We start from the raw sequence: 18,807 nt of genomic DNA on the forward strand, positions 1-18,807 counted from the left end.
GGAGAGAGGCGCGCGGAGAATCGGCCCCCTCGGCGCTCGCTCGCTCGCTGGCTCCCCGCCTCCCGCACTCCGCTGGCTCCCACCCCTTCCCGGCGTGATTGATCCGTCACGGGCGCCGCCGCCGCCGCGGCCGTTCTGAGGGAGCAGAAGCCGGAGCCGAGCCGGGGCCCGTGCCGGCGCCATTGCGCGGGAGCCGCGGGCAGAGCTCGGCGCCGGGCGGCGGGCCGGGCCAGGCCATGCGGGCCGAGTGAGCTGGCGCCCGCAGCCCGCGGCGCGGCATGGCTTCATCGCCGAGCTCCGGGCAGCCCCGGTCGCCGCCGCCGCCGCCGCCCGCGCTCCTGCTGCTGCCCCTGCTGCTGTCGCTGTTGCTGTCGTTGGCGCCCGGGGCCTGGGGCTGGGCGCGGGGCGCCCCCCGGCCGCCGCCCAGCAGCCCGCCGCTCTCCATCATGGGCCTCATGCCGCTCACCAAGGAGGTGGCCAAGGGCAGCATCGGGCGCGGCGTGCTCCCCGCCGTGGAGCTAGCCATCGAGCAGATCCGCAACGAGTCACTCCTGCGCCCCTACTTCCTGGACCTGCGACTCTATGACACCGAGGTAAGTGTCCAGTCGCCCGTGCCGTCGGGGCTGGGGGCGTCGAGGCGGGACAGAGCCTTAATTGTCTGATCCTCGCTGACTGACCACGTACTGTGCCCATCAGGATCCCAGTTGGCAGGTGGGACCCTGATCTGTGAGCACCTTCCACCTCTGAGAGTGTGGAATGTGTGCGTGGGTGTGGAATGGGGTCTCCTTTGACCAGAGGACAGTGGAGACGGGAGAGGTTGGACCCCCAGAGGCCTGCGAAGGTTGTCCCTGTCCAGGTGCCGCTCCTAAGGTTGTGGGGTGCCAAGTGAGAGGAGCAAGCACACTGACTACAAACTGGGCCAGCCACAGCTGGACAGGCTATGGGGCCTATTTCCAGACCCTACAAAATCAAAGACGCCTTTAAGGGCCAGAGGGCCCCAGGACCCTAGTGGGGCAAGCTCCTGGCAGGACCCGGTCGTGCCGTGCGCCTCTGCAGCTTAGGGCTTGCGCGCCACGGTCAGCCTTGGAGCCAGCCCAGAGGGCTCTGCAGAGCTGCTGCCTGGTTCTGTCCAGCTCCAGCAGTTTTGGGAGACTCCCCTTCCCCCCTCCCCGCCTTGGGTTAGTTGCTCATAGAGTGGCTTGACAGGTCTAGCCCGGGACGTGTAGTGGTGTCCGGTCACGCTGCCACTTTTGTTGGGCAGCTGCTGGCACAGCTGAGCAGGTGCACACTTGAGGCGTCCGAGTCGTGGGAGCGAGCCTAGAGTTGGAGTGTAGTAGAGGGTTCCCCTCCGGCCTCTTTTTTTTTCCCGTTGAGCAGAGCTGGAGAACCAAGACCTTTCCATCCCAAATCCCCATCTCACGCCCTCTTGTCTAGGTTCCCAAGAAGCCTCAGCTCAGACCTTGACTGCCCACTCTGAGGCTAGGACGAAGAGAGGGGCCTGGAAGAGCGATCAGTAACAAGGTCGGGTTTGCGAGTTTTTCCAGACCCAGGGAGCCCCTACTCTCTGGTCCGCAGCCTCGAGATGAGAAGCGGCCTGAAGGGGGCAGTGATTTCCTTTCCCGCGAGCTCTGTTGGCGCCTCTTGCACCTCCCAGCACTGCCAAGGCGCAGCTCTCGACCCAGGCTTCCCGAGCTCCCCCGGCGCGCCTTTGCTGGAGCCAGGGGGGCAGATTCCTCAGGGAAGGAGCTTCCCGCTGGTAGTGTAACCTGGGCTTGGCTTCCTCTCCCTGCCTGACCCCTTTTTTATACCCCTATCCCGGAAAAGAGCAGGATGTAGGTTGGATCTCATTCCCTGCCTCCCCCGCTTCACCGGTGAAGCAGCCTGCTGTTCTGCTCTGTAAATAAAAGGTGAAGGGATCCGTGGCAGTTGGTGCCGCTGAGCGCAGGTTGCTGCAGGGCTGAGAGGCTCCTCTGCCTCGGGAAGAGGCACACTGGGTGGCTGAACAAGGCTAACCGTGTGTGAAATCACTTTCAATTGACGTTCCTGAGCCCCCCCCCCCCCAGCGTTTCAAGTTCTTTAGGGGTACTGGTCTGGCACATGCACATTGAGAGGGCTATGCATTTATGCAGAGGCATATCGCTTTGACACCCTTTCATGTGACTTCCACCTGTATTCTGGAAGGGACAGGGAAGGGCCGGTTCTTTGAAGACAAAAACAATAGTAGACAGGGCAGCCCTGTTTGCATCATGACTAAGTCTCCCAAAATGTTTCAGAACGTTTCCTGAGAAGTTTCCTATTAGTCTGCTTGTGGTAGAGAGATCGGGTGCTTGGCTGCAGGGTGTGGGCCAAAGCTTTTACATTTTTTTTTTCCTCAAGTGCATCTTGATGGCTTTCTTCGTGAGAGGGCTCACAGTCAAGAGGATGAGGCAGTCAGAGGTGCTTCGTTGGTGGGAATATTTCAGAAACAGCACTGGGAGGAGCATAGGTGATGGTTTCAGTTTAATGTCAACTGAACCCGATCCGGGGCTGTAGGGTTGAATACGCAGACATAGGTTATCCCTCTGACCCCTGACCCTGCCCACCCATGACCTTGAACTGAGCACTTGATCTCTAATGTCTCTAAATGCAGGTGTCCGTATCTCAAGAGCAAAGTGGTTAGCCGTCCTCTGTCGGGTGGCGCCCTGGGGCTTACAGAAAGATGCCAAGCAGGCTGCACTGCCAGTGTTGTCTGGCACGCTGTACGAACTCGATAAATAACTGCCTTCCTTCCTGCACTTCCATTTGGTGTGGATTCACCAGTAAGACAACGTGGCTTTAGGTGGGATAAGCCAGTCACTGCCAACATATTAAGAATGCTCCTTTCTCCTGCTTAGTTGTACAGTCTCTAAGAGAGTCAGAGAGGGTACCACCAGAAAAGGGAATTCTGTCTGGAAGTCAATATATCATCTCTTGCATGAGGTATCGCATTTGGGAGAATGCCCAGGGGCTGCAATTACTCCCCTTCCTCCAACTAACCTCATCTTTAAAGTTTTCTCTGAGCTTGACTGAAGGGAAAAATCAGTCTGAGAACTTGCAGCAGATGCAGGGACACCTGAAAGGCATTTGTCACTCCTGAGTGAGTGGCCCCTGAAAGCGCCAGGCTGTGCTTGTGGCCTGGGAGAGCTGCCTCCTCACTATCTGCTTCTACTGTCCGAGACTTGGATGCAGGATCGGTGTGATGGGCTAATCTTGCCCTGGTTGTGTTGACATTTGACATTAGTCGTGACCTCAGTGGCCAATGGTGAAAGGAAGCCGGGATGGACCTTGGCCCACACCACCTGTCAAAAGGATAAAAGATACAGCAGAGCATAGGCTATCTGCTCTCTTTAGGCCAGCCTACCTCCTCTATGTGTTTATGTTGGCTGAGCCTCTTCTGTGATGAGACAAACAGTGGAACTTTTTATTTTCCCTTTTGCAACACTGGGGATTAAACCCAGAAGCCAAAAAGGCTTTGCCAGCTATATCCCCAGATGTCTTTCTACATTTTAATTTTGAGATAGTCTCCATAACTGCCCAAGGTGGTACTGAATTCACTCTGTAGCTCAGGCAGGCCTTGAACTTGTACCAGCATCTCCAGTAACAGGCATTTATTTCAAGCTCAGCCCAGAACATGCAAGGCCTCTGTTGAGCCTCTGTCTGCTGATGGGGCATCACAACAGGTCACGGGGCGGTCAGGATTCTGCTTCTTTGGTGGAGCATTGCATCACTTCAGCAAACACTTGTTTATGGATTCCAGGAGGACTCGTGCAATAAAAACACAAGGAAGGCACTGTGGGTGTAGACAAGAGGAAGTGCCAGAAGCTATGTACAGGCTTTGAAGCTCCTGCTTAAGAAAAAGCTGGACTCTCAGATTCTCTACTCCGTGTTTGAAAGCAATCCAGATACAAAAGTGAACTTTTGTAGTATATTATACATAGGTATTATAATTTTGGATTATACTACCTATGAGTTCTTTGATAGCCACACTAATAAAAGGAAATGATAATCAGAGAGTATACCTAAGAAATTAATGGTGGTGAGTCTGATCTGATCAGTGCTCGTTTTAGAAGAATTGATAGATATAGAAAGGCACAATGAAAATAATTTCCCATACCTACCTTCGCAAAAGTAATTGCACCAAAAATTAGGATTATTTCTTCCAGTTCAATATTTTCTTTTGTCTAGTTACCATTACATCATGTGCCTTTCCCCATGTCTTTAAATCTATCTTGTTACTATGATTTTTAGTGGCTGTATACTATTCCATACCATGCACATTTAAATATTAAAGTATTTAATTGTTTCCCTGCTGTTGGGTTGCAGTTTTGTGACTTGTTATGATTACACACACACACACACACACACACACACACACACACACACAATATTGTAATAGAAGAAAGGAAGGTTCAGGAGATTAAAGGCACATAACCCAAGCATGCAGCTAGCTTTCAGAAAGAGCCAGCTTAGGAATCCCAGCAGAAACAGATGACTGAGGATTATGCCTTTTTCTCCAGCAGCTTTGCCAGCTCCCTACCCATTTATGTGCTGTGCTTTTTGTTTAATGTATGTAACTGTGAACATGTAGAAACCGGGGCACAACTTAAGAGAATCACTTCATTGCTTCTACCACGTGCATCCCGGAGTCTGCGTTCCTGTCACCAGACTTTATGACAAGTGTCCCTTCCTCTAACTATCTCACGGGTCTCTGTATTGAGTTTTACGGGGGATTCACATGGCTGGGAGCTGTGTCTGTGAGCTCAGCCCTGCAGGTGGGTGCCAAGCACCTGCTGGAGCTGCTGCCCTGCAGAAAGGTGAGAACCACAGGTCTAGCCTGAGAAACTTGACCAGAGATAGAGGGCGGAGCATCTTCAGCTCAGGATAGGATGTGAGGATGGGGATGGCTACACAACTCGAGGATGTGCTATGCATTCTAGGATAGAACTTCCGAAATAGTGACTATTACATATGTGAGCTCTATCAATGCAGCTGTTAACACGGGCTACAACCCCAGCTATCCAGGAGGCTAAATTTGTAAGTTCAAGGCATGCCTGGGCTACAGAGTCAACTTCCAGACCAGCCTGGACAACTTAGTGAGATCTCAACTTAAAAATAAATGTTTGCTCAGCATGTGTTAGGCCCTGGTTCTATTCCTCCTGCTGTGAGCAAAAGGAAGCTGGACTGACCTGATTTTAGTTAGGCTCACACTGAGTGACTGTACTTCACTGACTAACCTTCAGGAACTCTATCAGACTTAGGACTCTTGTAGAAACCCAAACTAATGGTTCATATCACTAAGCAAAACCTGGAGTTCAGGCATGTCTGTATCAAGAAGCATAGTGACATCGTAAAAACGCCTTCCTCTCTGGGGGTTGGCTCTGATCCCTTCCGAATGCTTCACCTGGGCTCGCACTGGTATGAACTGGGTCATGAGTTCATTCCCTAGATAATCACTTGACACTGATGGGTCAGGCCTGTGCCATGTACCAGCCTGTCATGATTTCAGAGACCAAGAGATAGAGATAGATAGATAGATAGATAGATAGATAGATAGATAGATAGACAGACAGACAGACAGACAGATAGGAAGGAGAAAAGGGAGAGAGAGAAGAAGAAAAAGAAGAAAAAGAAGGAGGAGGAGGAGGAGATCTCCTGCACCCAAGCTCAGGAATGCAGAGTGGAGAAGAATTTGTACCTATTAGGAAATCAGAGACAGATAAAGGGGAGTGGGTGTCATGGGGGTCTGATGTATCCGCAAAGGCAGACTCATGGGAAATGCCAGATGGATGAAGGTGGCCACAGGCTTGACGGCAGAGAGAAAATTATGACTGTGCTGCCTTCCAGAGGAGGGCTTGGATGGGCTAGGACACAGGCATAGAGAGCTGAAGCCTGGGGTAAGTGGAGGTCAGGCCCGGGGAAGAGTCTCAAGATTAAGGAATGGAGACATCAGGGTGTGAGATATGGTGCCCAAGGACAGCCTCTCGGGCAGAAAGGCAGCCTGGTGCTGTGGGTGAAGAGATAGGCTTTAGTGATCTGGTAGGAAAGTAGAGACTGACTGTGGACAGGGTGAGCTTGGAGACCTGGAAACTGTTGTGCCATAAACTCAAGAGAGAGAGGCTGGGGTCTCAAGGGATGGAGGCAGAGGGAAGAAAAGTGTGGCCCTGTGACCTGGCTGGCAGGAGAGGCACTAGAAAGGGGCCTAGAGGAGCATATGTTCCCGACAGCTCTGTCCCTGATAGAAACAGGCAGGGATGGGACAGGTTGGTGACCTTCCTTTGCTCCTGCACCCCAGTTCTCACCTGATACCTGTTGATCACCTAACCTGAGGTTGGGCTCAGGGTCAGGAGACTGCAGCCCGGATGCCACTTACCTGCTTGGAGACCTGAACGTTTGCATAAGGAAACAATGAGAAGGCTGCAGCCAGACCCAGGATGTAGGGAATGCTAGTATTTGCTTGATACACTGTGGCCACTATTATTTTTGTCCAGTGTGAGGACCATTATGCTGACCACACATATGGAAACTTCACATAAGATACATATGGAAGCTTCAAACACAATGTAAATACAACGCACTGTTTTCTGACACCATTGGTGAGAAGGGTGTTGGACACAGAGGATACAGTGGACTTCATTGGGCTCTTTCTCTCCCTAGTGTGACAGCCGTACAGCCATCCCTCACTAGGCTGTAGCTGCCTGCAGGCAGGGCAAGCCTGATTCTTGGGGCGGGGGTGGGGCCTGGCAGAACTGGGTATGTGGTGGGTCTGAGTGAATGGTATCTTCCGGGAAGGTTTGCCTGGACCACTTCCCTGGGGCCTTTATTTTCTTATGTCAAAGTATAAGTGACTTTAGGAATCAAGAGGACCTTGGCTGCCAAGCTGGTGCTGTCTTCTGCAATTGCTACCAGCACCAACTCCTGAGCTCCCATCCCCAAATGGGGCAATGCCTTCACCATACTCATTCCCCACCGATTCCTCAGTCTGGACTGGCACCCACAGACACGTCTTTGTTCTCCAGTTCCTTTAGAAAGGAGATGAGAGGCATTGGTAACTCTGTTTAGTGCACATTCTAATCTTGAGCTAGAATTTTATGGGCTGATGCTGTCTTTTTTAAAAGGGACTTCTTCATACGTTCGGCCCTCCCTCTTAACAGGCAGAGGAGACATTGTCTGCCACACAAAGACCTGAGATTCCAGCAGGGAACTTAGAAGAGGGAGGTTCAAGATGGCCAGTGCGAACGTTGGTGCTGAACCAATGTGTACTCACCAAGTGTGCTTTCTGTTAGGATGGTCACGACAGTAACCAACTGGGTCCTGGAATTTCTGTAGCATATTTAAGTCAAAGTCTTATGTATGTCCAAGGTGCTTTCTGTTGACTCTCATTCAAGAAGCAACATAAGAGATACAGGCTGTTTCCAGGCTGTGTACAGGGTTTTAGTTGTTTTTGCTTGTAAATAACGAGTATGAGTCTCAGTCCTTTATCTTTGACCAGAAATAGTTACTGCCTCCAGAGTAAATGTAAACGAATCTGGGAAGTATAGAGGAGCACATGGCTGTCATGGCCATTTGCCACTTGGGGTCCTTCAGAAAGATGATGTTAGGGGAATCTATGGGTGTTGGAGATCTCCGGTTAAACCCGAGAGCAACGGAGAGTGGGCATTGGGATGAGGGCAGAAAAGGGAAGGCACAGATGGTGAACCTGGTCAATGTACAGGCTGTGCTTGAACTGAGATGTCTTTAGAAATCTATCACTTTCTACAATGAATATACACTAACATTTTAGAAAGGCTAGATAGGGAAGTGAACAGGCCACAATACTCTTCTCACACTTGGGAAAGAGCAGACGGAAGAGACAGTTGAGGGGGAGGAGCTACCGAGTCAAGGACCACCCTTAGAGAGGGGGAGGAGCTACAGAGTCAAGGACCACCCTTAGTGAGGGGGAGGAGCTACAGAGTCAAGGACCACCCTTAGTGAGGGGGAGGAGCTACAGAGTCAAGGACCACCCTTAGTGAGGGGGAGGAGCTACAGAGTCAAGGTCCACTCTTAGTGAGGGGGAGGGGCTACGGAGTCAAGGTCCACTCTTAGTGAGGGGGAGGAGCTACAGACTAAAGGACCACTCTTAGTGAGGGGGAGGAGCTACAGGGGAAGAGCTAAGAGAGTCAAGGACCACCCTTAGTGAGGGGGAGGAGCTACAGAGTCAAGGTCCACTCTTAGTGAGGGAGAGGGGCTACAGACTAAAGGACCACTCTCAGAATTCTTGAGCAGACCAGTGGGGAGCCAGGGCTGTCCTCTTCAGATGCGGGATCCGCACTGGGCCTGAAGAGTAGCTCTAGAATCTTCTTGGGAAATATCCTTGGAACCTAGGGTTTTTGGAAAGGGGTAAGGCACTCACCTAGCTGTCAATTCCTGTCCCAGAACCTTGATGCCACACCCAGTTGCTGGGAAGAACCTTCCACCTGGACCTGGGTGGAGATCTGCAGTGCAGTCCTCAGTGAGAAGCAGGTAATGCGCTCAGGAGCTTGCAGTGTAGCAGACCTCAGCCACAGTCACACATGGTGTGATCCACCCACAACAGCCAGGCGAGGCTCCAGTGAAACACCTTCCCGTCTTGGCCATTCCCAGCTCAACTGAGAGTGAAGCCCGACTTCTCACCTCTTTGTGTTTTGGTTCCAGGAAGGTGAGAGCTCGAACAGGCAAAGCTGCCCAAGAAGCAGATGTCTTACATCTGCTGCTCTGTTTTCTTCTGTTCTGTGGTTACATAACACCAGGCCAGGCTGGGAGGCTGCTGAGATGCCTTCCTCTCAGCACCCGGCCGTCTAGGGATGCACAGATGTGCCAGCAGCAGTATAGAGAAAGAGGAGTCCTAGAGAGGGCCGGTGGGCTGGGTTCTAATCAGTGGCTCGCCTTGTTGGCAAGACCTTTGCTAGCTGTTGCTTGTAGCTGGGACAGAGCCTCTTTGCCATCTTAGCCCCAAGAACTACATGTTGCCCTCAGCACCATCTCAGGCCCAGGTCTATGGAACAGGAGCTCCAAAAATATTCATAGAACAAACAAAGGAGTCTGCAAGCCTGATTCCAGTTTGCGAGCGCCATCGTGACTAGTCAGTGAAGAGCTTTATGTGCCGAGCATTGGGAAGAGCTTCCTGACCTCTCTACATATACTACAGAAAGAGGAAGGGGCATGTATTGGATGTTCCAAGCTGATGCCAAGCTGATGCCACCCCCTCTCCTTTCTCTGAACAGTATGTGTGTAGCGTCCTGTAATGCACAGCCCAAGCTAGGAGGGATCTGCCTGGGTTTGCAAGTTCTCTGGTCTCAGGTTAGTTTATTGGAGTGTTATTGTAATAAAGACTCAGGAGCTGGGTTCTGATACCCTGTGCCCATTTTTAGACACCACACCGAGCCAATGGAGGTGGGGCCGGGCTCTGGTCCCAGGAGACACTGTAGGAAAGAAACCAAGTCATCAGTCTGGTTGAGTCAGGTGGTCTCGTGCCAGACCTGGGAACCTCCTGAATAGCAAGACTTCTTCCAAGCACCGAGCTGCTTTGTACAACTGTGTGATCAGTAGTGAGTCAGGAATGGAGAGGATGGAATTAGAAAGCCATCTTCTCCCCAATGCTTGGAATGGGTCTGATAGGAGGTGATTGGCTACGAGATGATTTCCAGTCAAGATTCTTGCCCAAGTCAAAGGCGTGGCCATTTTGAAGCCTTTTGGACAGATTGGAGGATTCTTTTTGCCAATTTTTACGTTCCTGGTCTTGTTGAAGGGCTGTGCTATTGAAGGATGAAGTGTCACCGTCGTCTGGAAAATTAGTAGATCCAAGGCAGAAGTGAGTGGGGTAATCCATCTTCACGGGTTCCCCGGGGGTGTCAGTTGCTGGCTACAGCAGACCCTTCTCCTGCCACTTAGCAAACCTCCCACTGCTCCCACTGCTCAGGAGTCTGATGAAATCTAGTCAGCGGAGGCTCTAGGGAGTCGTGCGTTTCTCCTGTTCCTGTGCAGCGGGGTCAGGAGGGGCTCGGAGAAAATGATATTTTTTCCACTCCGCTCAAGATCCACTTGACTTGGTTCCGAGGGAGCTGATTCTGAAAGCAACGGCCACGCTTATAACAATCGCTGGTGTATCATCAAAAGCAATCTGCCTCGTTTCTGGAGCGTCTATGCAAAGGCCCAGAAGAGCTTCTGGCCCTCACACCTCACTACGGCAGGTGACTAGAACTCACGATGAGAGCAGGTTTCCATCTCCCTAGTGCAAACGGGGGTCCAAGGGACACTTCTAGATCCGGAAGGACTCTGGGAATCTTAGGGAGTCTTCACAGGGCTTCTAATGTCATCAGCCAAGGACCAAGAAGTTGGGGAGATGCAGCTGTGGGTGTGAGGATCAGAGAACAGAACACAAAGGACCCCCTTTCCTGCCCTTCCTACCTCTTCTTTGTGCTGTGTGGGTGGTGTTGTACCTGCCCTTCACTGAGCTCTCCGTCTCCCAAGGAGAGGCCTAGTCAGCTCACACTTCACAGATTGAGGTGAAGAGACTTCGCGCTGTTGGCCAAGAAGGAGCCGAAAACAGAGCCTTCCCCAGGTGTCCACGTCATCCTATGACATCATGCCCAGGTGTCCACATCATCCTATGACATCATGCCCAGGTGTCCACATCATCCTATGACATCATGCCCAGGTGTCCACGTCATCCTATGACATCATGCCCAGGTGTCCACATCATCCTCTGACATCATGCCCAGGTGTCCACATCATCCTATGGCATCATGCAGTTGTCCGCCCCCCACACCCAACAAGATCAGTTTTTCTTTTCAGATGACAGGATGTTTTCCATGATGAATTTCACCCTCACTGCTTGCTTTTCCTCTAATCCAGATCCATCCTTTTCCTTCTCATCACAGCCCACTCAGCCACACACCTCCACCTCTGCACTCTCCGCTCACTCAGTACATCTGTCTGCACACCTGGCTCACACGCAGCCCCTCTTCGTTCCCTTGCACCTGGGGAACATGGGTCTTGGGGGGAACTTGTCACCTCCTGTCTTGTTCAGTGCCAGTGTTTATGTCTCCTGTTAGACTCATGTCATCTCCAGGGCAACAGTTGTGCCTTCCATATATGACTGGGACAACCTTCCTAAGTGCCTAGGTCCAGAGCCTAGATGATGCTGGACACGCAAAGGTAGACCAGAAACATGGTCCCTAGAAGGTGCATGAAGGAAGTGGGCCAGGAATGGTCCTATGTACGTAAGAAGTACGATGGCACAAAGCCTGTCCCTTCCTGTCCTCTGCACCCTAGCATCAGGTCACTGCTTACATTGGTTCCCTGATTTACACTCTGCAGGGATGCTGTCCCAAGACTGGCAAAACAGGACTCTCGTGACCTTGACCCTCCTCCAGGGACAACCTATCAACTCCCGGAGCCAATGCAGAACCCGCCCATCTTCCCCACCCAGCCATGTGGTCTTTCGTGACTTCCGAGTGAGCATGCTCATTCTTGCACAGGGCCTTTGCACCAGCCCCCAATGTTGATAATGCCTCAGCCACCTTCCTTCCTGCATTTGGAACTAGCTCCGTTCTGGCTTAGACTCACACACCATGACTCCTCCCCCATCTATGGTGTCCCTTTGTTGCAGGTGTCATTTGAGATCTGTTGGGCTAGTCAATCAGTGTTGCTCTGTCTTCACTCTTGCAGGGGGAAAGAACTGGTCTGTCTTCAGCTCAAGTATGCAGTATAATCTCTAGCATACAACGGATACTCAGGAAATGCTTGTACAATGAATGAGGGCCAGCTGAAGGCTTAGAGGCTAATTAAGACGTTTATAATGGCTTGCTGGTGTGTGGGCTGCCAGGAGACAGCTGGCTCTGTGTGGGACGTTACTTAAATTCAGTCAACCTGTGTAGTGTACACTGTTTGATCCCTGAATCTTTGCGTTCTGTCTGTGGATTGGGGATGCCACACTTAGAGTCACTGAGCATAGGGACCCATGTCTCAGGGTCAGCCACTAACTTTCAGTGTGCCCAGTCGATTATAATGCATACGAAAAGATAAACTGCTGGGCTGGAGGGATGGCTCGGTGGTTAAGAGCACTGGCTGCTCTTCCAGAGGTCCTGAGTTCAATTCCCAGCAACTGCTCACCACCATCTGTAATGGGATCTGATGCCCTCTCTGGTGTGTCTGAAGACAACTACAGTGTACTCACATACATAAAATAAGCAAATCTTAAAGAAAAGAAAGATAAAAGGAAATGTAATCTGCTGCTGTAAAGAAGTTAGTTCTTGTTCTATGGGGCTTTGCTTGAGGCTAGTGGGGAAGCTGCCACCCGGATCTGAACATTATAGTCGGAGGCATTACTAGTTGAAATTACTGGAAGGACATTGCAAGCTCAGTAGCTATTCCTTGACTTAGAATCTGTTATCTCTAATAAGCTCCCTGTAGCTCTGTTTTGTTCCCCTGTCCCCTCTCCTCTAGCCGAGTGCTGGCCCCGGCTACAAGGGCAGCCCTGGTTCATGTTTTCCACTGGAGGGATCCCACAACTTAGGTCTGTCCCTGTGGACACTCAGGGGCATTTGTGTATGACTGAAGCCTGTCTGATGCCTAGAATGGCCCTTGGCACACAGTTGGTGCTAAGCAAATGTGCTCTGTGTGAGCGGTGTGAAACACATTGTTGAAGCAACACTTTGGGGTAAAATCACAACTCAGCCTGCTAATGGAGAAGGTGTTAGGAGGTGCCAGTTGAGGAGCAGATTGCTGAGGCTAAGTGCTGGGTCTGAGACCGGAGAGACACAATCCACTGTCCTAGCCAAGAAGGACACATTCCTTTAGCATCCAGAAGCTAATCATTTAGAAGGCAGGGTAGTTCAGTAGGTGGAGCTCTGGATATATCACGGGTTACCTCTGGATATATCATGGGTTACCTCTGGATGTATCACGGGTTACCTCTGGATATATCACGGGTTACCTCTGGATATATCACGGGTTACCTCTGGATATATCACGGGTTATCTCCGAATATATCGTGGGTTACCTGTCCTTTTGTTCTTTAGTGATGGTCTTGAACTAGTCACAGGGCTTCTCTATGCTTTGGCTCCATCATCTGTAAAGGGAAATAGTGATGCTGTCTTTGGTTTTTTTATGGTGCTACTGTAGAGGAGAGAGTGGGGATGGGGGTGGGGCAGGACAGAGGCATTTAGACCTTTCTAGCATTCAGTGGGTTGAGGCAGGGGGATGACAAGAGTTTGAAGTTAGCTTGGGCTACAGAGTGAGACTCTGTCTCCAGCAAAACAAAACAACACAACTGAAAACAAGCACAAAATCCTAATAGGAGAGGCTCCAGGGGCTGCTGCTTTTGCGAAGGACCCGGTTTGCTTCCTAGCATCACCAGCAGCCCACAAACACCTAAAACTGCAGCCTCAAAGGATACGATGCCCTCTTCTGGGCATCACACACACACGGTACACATATAACATATACATGCAGGCAAAACACTCATACGAACTAAATAATATGATTTTATTTATGTGAGCTTTTGAGCTGGGGTTTCGTGGTATAGCCCCAGCTTCCCTGGAACTCACTCTGTATGTAGACCAGGCTAGCCTAAAACTCAGAGCTCCACCTGCCTCTGCCTCCCAAGTGCTGGGATTAAAGGTGTGCACCAGTCAGCCCGACAGAATCGTTTATTTATTTTTTATTTTTTTAAAGAAAAGCTTCAAAGAAGTCTAGAAAGTCACACCTGTAAGATGGCCCTGAATTACCTCCAAAGACTGATTGATCTGGCATTCTCTTAGAGTCGCGGGGTGGTTTTAAACATATTTTTGTTGTTGTTGAGATGGGGCCTAGACATATAACCTTGGATGACCTGTTACTTCCTATGTAGAGCAGGATAGTTTTAAACTAGCAGACTTCCTATCTCTGCCTTCCAAGTGCTTGAATTGCAGGAACATACCACCACACTCGGCTTCCAATAATATCTTTGTAAAAGACACAGGGAAGCCATGGACATTCCAGCGTGTGCTATTGGCTTCAGCGCTCCCTCGGCACATGATGCTTGGTGCATAGGAGCATCTGTCACATGAAGAGAATGAGATGAGGCTCATGGGACATTTTCTTTGAAGGGGAGCATGTAAGGACTGTAAGAGTACAGCAGGTGACCTGTGACCTATGACCTTGGAAGGTGGCAAGCAGAGTCCTATTTGAGGACTAGTGATCCAAGGCTGGGAGGAAAGATTTCAGGGGACGAGTGTGAGGGTCAGTCAGACAGGCTGTGGGGAAAACCTAGAAGGCCACTATTATTGGGCCACAGGCCTCAAAAGCACACTCTTAATCAGTCATGGCTCACCTCGGGCTTTCTCAGAGTCCTGGTTTCTAGACAGTACTGGCAGCAAAGAGGCTTCCTGGGGGCAGACACCTCCAAGGCACCCAGGAGCTGAGCAAGCAACCTTCAGGAACCTTGCAAAGCCTAGGGTGCAGGGAAGCAGTTAGACAGACGTGTGGTTTGGCTCAGGCACTACACACTGTGTCCATGAACAGGCTCTGGGACTTGCAATCCCCGTCACTTCCTGAGCCTGCTTTTCTACAGCAGGGAGTGAATGATTTTTGAGAGGCTAGGAGAGCTGGAGCCAGGCACAGCCACCCAGGTCTGGAAATACTGAGTGGGTGCAGGATTCAGCCGAGTTTGATATCCAGAGAGTCTGTCAGGGGACTATTCTAATTTGAGCAATAAAAAAATGAGTCCAGGCCTGAAGAGGGCCCAGGAGTGATCTTAAAGCTTACTCGAAGTTGGGTCTGTAGGTGGGCTGAGTGGAAGCCATGAACTTTACGCTTCTCTTAATGGCTTTCTTGATGAAGGAAGCAGGGAGCCTGGGCCAGGCTGGAGTGAAAGTGGACAAGAGCCACAGGGAGACAGGTTGCCGGGCCTGGCTGTGAGTCTGCCAGCAGAAGCTGGCGCTGACTTCCGGGGCTGCTCTTCCTGTCGGTCTGGTGGGCGGCCAGGCTGGAATCAGAGGTGGGGGGAAGCCACACACTGTACCCATCCCCAGCACCTGTCACCGTTAGCATGGGTGTGGTGGGAGACGTGTGCAGGGTCTTCTACTCCTAAGACTCCTCTGTGGGAACGGAGCCTGCATTTAAGACAGCAGAGCCACTGGGGCCCGCTGTCATTTTGGATTCTTGTGATTAATCAGCCCGCCTGGGAAGGATGGAACCCTGGCTTCCTTGCTGGGACGACGGATGGCTTTGCTTTTGAGACCTGCCAGGTTCCAGCCTTGTTACAGCCTGCCTCAGATTACTTCTTCTCCGGGCAGAGAATGATAGGCCATTTGGAAAATGCAGTTGGAAGGAAGAGATTCTGAGCTGAGCAATACAGTGGTTCTCACACAGCGCTGATAAAGAAGTTGATGGATAAAGACTAAATTGGATTTTTACCAAAAAAGACTCAGTGCTGGGTGTTTGGAGAGAGAGTTAGAACGGTTCAGGGGAGCTGCAGGGAAGGGAAGGCCCAGGGCTGGGAACACATGAGACTGTGCTCGAATTTTGATGTTCTTTGCCTCAGCGTTCCATAATTATAAAAGGGAAAGGCACCTTCTAGATGATTATTTTTTTCCCAGCCTTGAAGATGGACCCTAGAACCTTCTTCATGGTAGGTAAATATCTTACCACTAGGATATAGTCTCATTCCCCTTTTAAAACAAACAAACAGTTTACATTGTTGAGACAGGTCTCACTAAATTGCATATATTGCAATTCCGTCTCGGTGTCCCACGTGACTGGGAACACAGGCTTGCACTACCACGCCTGGCTCCCGGGTCACCTTCGGCTTCACTTGGGTAACAACCAAAGGCAGAACACAGCATTGCTGTGAGGGCCCCACTGTGCCAACGCCCGCTGCTGTGAGAGGCGGGGACCCTTCAAGTCACAGGAGAAACAGTACCGTGAAGATAATAGGACCTAAGTAGGTCTCATTTCAGCCTTAAGAAGAAATAGGGCAGGAGATGTCAAGAGTGAGCCATCTATTCCTGTTTTTAAGTCGGAATTTACTTTTTAGGGAAGAAAACGAGCAGCTGGAGTCTTTCATCCTGTAAAAGGAGAAGTCAGGGTGTCAGCATAGTCAAGGCCCAACCAAACAAACAAACGCTGCATCCTGGAGAGGGTTTTGTGGATGGCTCAGATGTATGAGAAGGCAGTTTAAGCAGGGGTGGTGGTGTACATCTGTGATCCTGGCACTTAGGAGACTGAAATGAGATGCTGGCGAGCTCAAGGCTAGTGAGCTCAAGGCCAGCCTGGTCTACTTTGAGAAACCCCGTCTCAAAACAACAAGCAAGTAAGAAAACAAGAAAATGAGGGTATTTAGAAGTTTGAGTGACTGACTAACTACATAGTGGTAGCCAAGTGGTACCCAATGCCTAGCATCTTAAGTCTTGGAGACGAGCTACCTGGGATCATGAGAGTCGAGAAATGATCCTGCCCCTCTGTTGGTACAGCAATGGCGGACTCTGGTGCAGATGTCCTTGTTTGAAGCCAAATACTATCTTCTGGAAACTTGGGATGTGGCCCAACTGTGACCAACTGTGTGCAGTGGTAGCATTCTTGCTGACCTATCACCAGCCTTCAGTCACCTGTGTCTCTGAGTCTTAGTTGTGACCTCCGTGGTACAGGTAGGAAATCAACTCTTCCCACCACTGTCTCTGAGACTGGGGACATTAGCATTCAGCCTGCACTGGCCTCCTTCCCACAATGCTTTGCACATCAACGAGAGTGCTTTTCTTAGTATTTGGTGACTTCCGGTGCCACATAGCCAGACAGTGTGTATCTCTGGCATGTAATTCCATTGTCTGCAGAGGGTTGGCCATGCTTCCGTAGGTTGTCAGGTGCAAGCCCAACCTGTGTGCTCAGAGTGGAGACGGGACCTACTGTTGGAATCTCTCAGTCAAGATGTTACACTGCAAGTTTTCAGAATTGGTTGTCCACAGGACTCTGAGTCTTGCCTGTTTGTGTGTGGTATATGTGTGTGCTTGTGTGTGTGTGTGCATATGTGTTATATGTGGTGTATATCTGCATGTGTGCTTGTGTGTATGTGTGTGTGGTATGTGTGTGCACATGTGTGGTATATGAAGGCACATGTTTATGTAGTACATATATGTGCTTGTGTGTGTATGTGTGTGTATGCTTTTATGTGTGTGCTTGTGTAAGTGTGGCATATGTGTGTACATATGTATTATATATATGTATATGTATTATGTATATGTATATATGCACATTGTGTGTGTATAATGTAGGTGTGTGATCTTCAAAAGAAGGTGTACACTTTTAAATCAGTGGTCTTGCTAAAGCTGCAGGTGTCAGATTTTGCTGCTAATCTTAAAAAGAAGAAGTAGCAAACGTTTCAGATGTCAAAGCCAGAAAATAAATTTCCTTGCGTTCCATTCTCCCCATTTCTCAAGGTTCTTTTCTCATGGTGCACTGTACTATGCTGTACTTGATCTCAGAAGCCAACCTGTGAGGACAGAAAGAACTTAGAGGACTGAGGAGAACCTGAGCCCCTTGTGCCTCATGAGACAGTCTAAAATAGCCCCCTCATCTGACCTTAGACTCCCATAATGCCCTCCCCTTTCCTTCTGCAAATGCTGACTGGGAGACACCTACGCACCAGCACTGACAGGTGCTGTTAGCATCAAGCCTATACTATCATTATCCCAGGATAGTATGGGCCAGTTCTTCCTGCAATGTGTATGAAAGATCCAGGATCTATGGAATGAAGTCCCAGAATGACTTGTTACCATGAGATGGGCAGTTGTGGGGTCAGGAGCTGAAGGTCCGTGTGTGAATCTTGAGCTCTGTGCTGAGCAGTGGCAAAGTCCACAGTCTCCGTCTGGCAGCTCCTCTGAGTGTTCTTTACCTAGGCCTTGACCTTTGACCTTTACTCAAAACTTTTCCTGAGGTACCGTATGGAGGATTTCCACCCTTCATAGCTGGTCAGGTTCTTTCCCACCTCCTCAGAGTGTGCCTCACATCTATAACCTCAGCATATCAGAAGTAGAGGGAAGAGGACCAAAATTTCAAGGTCACCTTTGGCTGAGCTTAGACCCTAATCAGAGAGGTGGGGGATGGAAGGAGGAGAAAAGAGGAATCTGGAGTTCTGTTATAGCTGAACACCAGAGAAATAAGTCAGACTGTTGCCATCAGGGGAGAGAGGTCCCTGGGGAACTTGGCTCAATTGGAATGTAACAAGGAGATGTAGGTGGCTCATAGCCACAGAGCAGGGTGGGAGTTGAGAGACAGGAAATCACTAAGAGGAACCATCAGGAGTGCAGGGTTCACTACAGCAACCTGGCAGAATTCTTGACCCTCTTGCCTATACTTCCGGAGTGCTGGAATTATAGGTGTGTGGCATCATGCCCAGTTTATGTAAGGCTGGGGATCAAACGCAGGGCTTTATGCTAGGCTAGCACTCTACCGAGGGAGCTATGCCCTCAGTCCCTGAACTTAACAGTTGGTGGTGAAGCATCATGTAGAAAAAGAAGGGGGAAGGAAATCATGTCAGCCACAGAGAAGGAACAACATGTGATGTGTGTGGAAGGAGCATCTCTCTCTCTCTCTCTCTCTCTCTCTCTCTCTCTCTCTCCTCTCTCTCTCTCTCTCTCTCTCTCTCTCTCTCTCTCTTTTTCTTTTCTCTTTTTTTCCTTTTTTTTTGTAAGCTATGAACCACCGAAGGATGAAACCTGAGCTCACCGCTCAGTATACCTGAGTTGGAGGCAGAGGAGAGGGGAGGAGAGAATGAGGGTAGAGCTATGTGAGGAGGGA

General features: G+C 50.3%; 1 protein-coding gene across 1 annotated transcript in view; it reads left to right on the forward strand.

The window, feature by feature from the left end:
• Window positions 1–278: 278 nt before the first annotated feature.
• GABBR2 (gamma-aminobutyric acid type B receptor subunit 2) overlaps window positions 279–18,807 on the forward strand; it is a gene marked incomplete at its 5' end in the record, with an annotated part of 325,701 nt that continues 307,172 nt past the window's right edge. Inside the window, one exon of the mRNA XM_080940105.1 lies at window positions 279–593. Within this exon, the coding sequence (XP_080796231.1) occupies window positions 279–593 (315 nt within the window). The remainder of the gene's footprint in view (window positions 594–18,807) is intronic.

The sequence above is a fragment of the Micromys minutus genome (genome assembly GCF_963924665.1).
Source record: "Micromys minutus genome assembly, chromosome: 28".
Taxonomy (NCBI): Eukaryota; Metazoa; Chordata; class Mammalia; order Rodentia; family Muridae; genus Micromys; species Micromys minutus.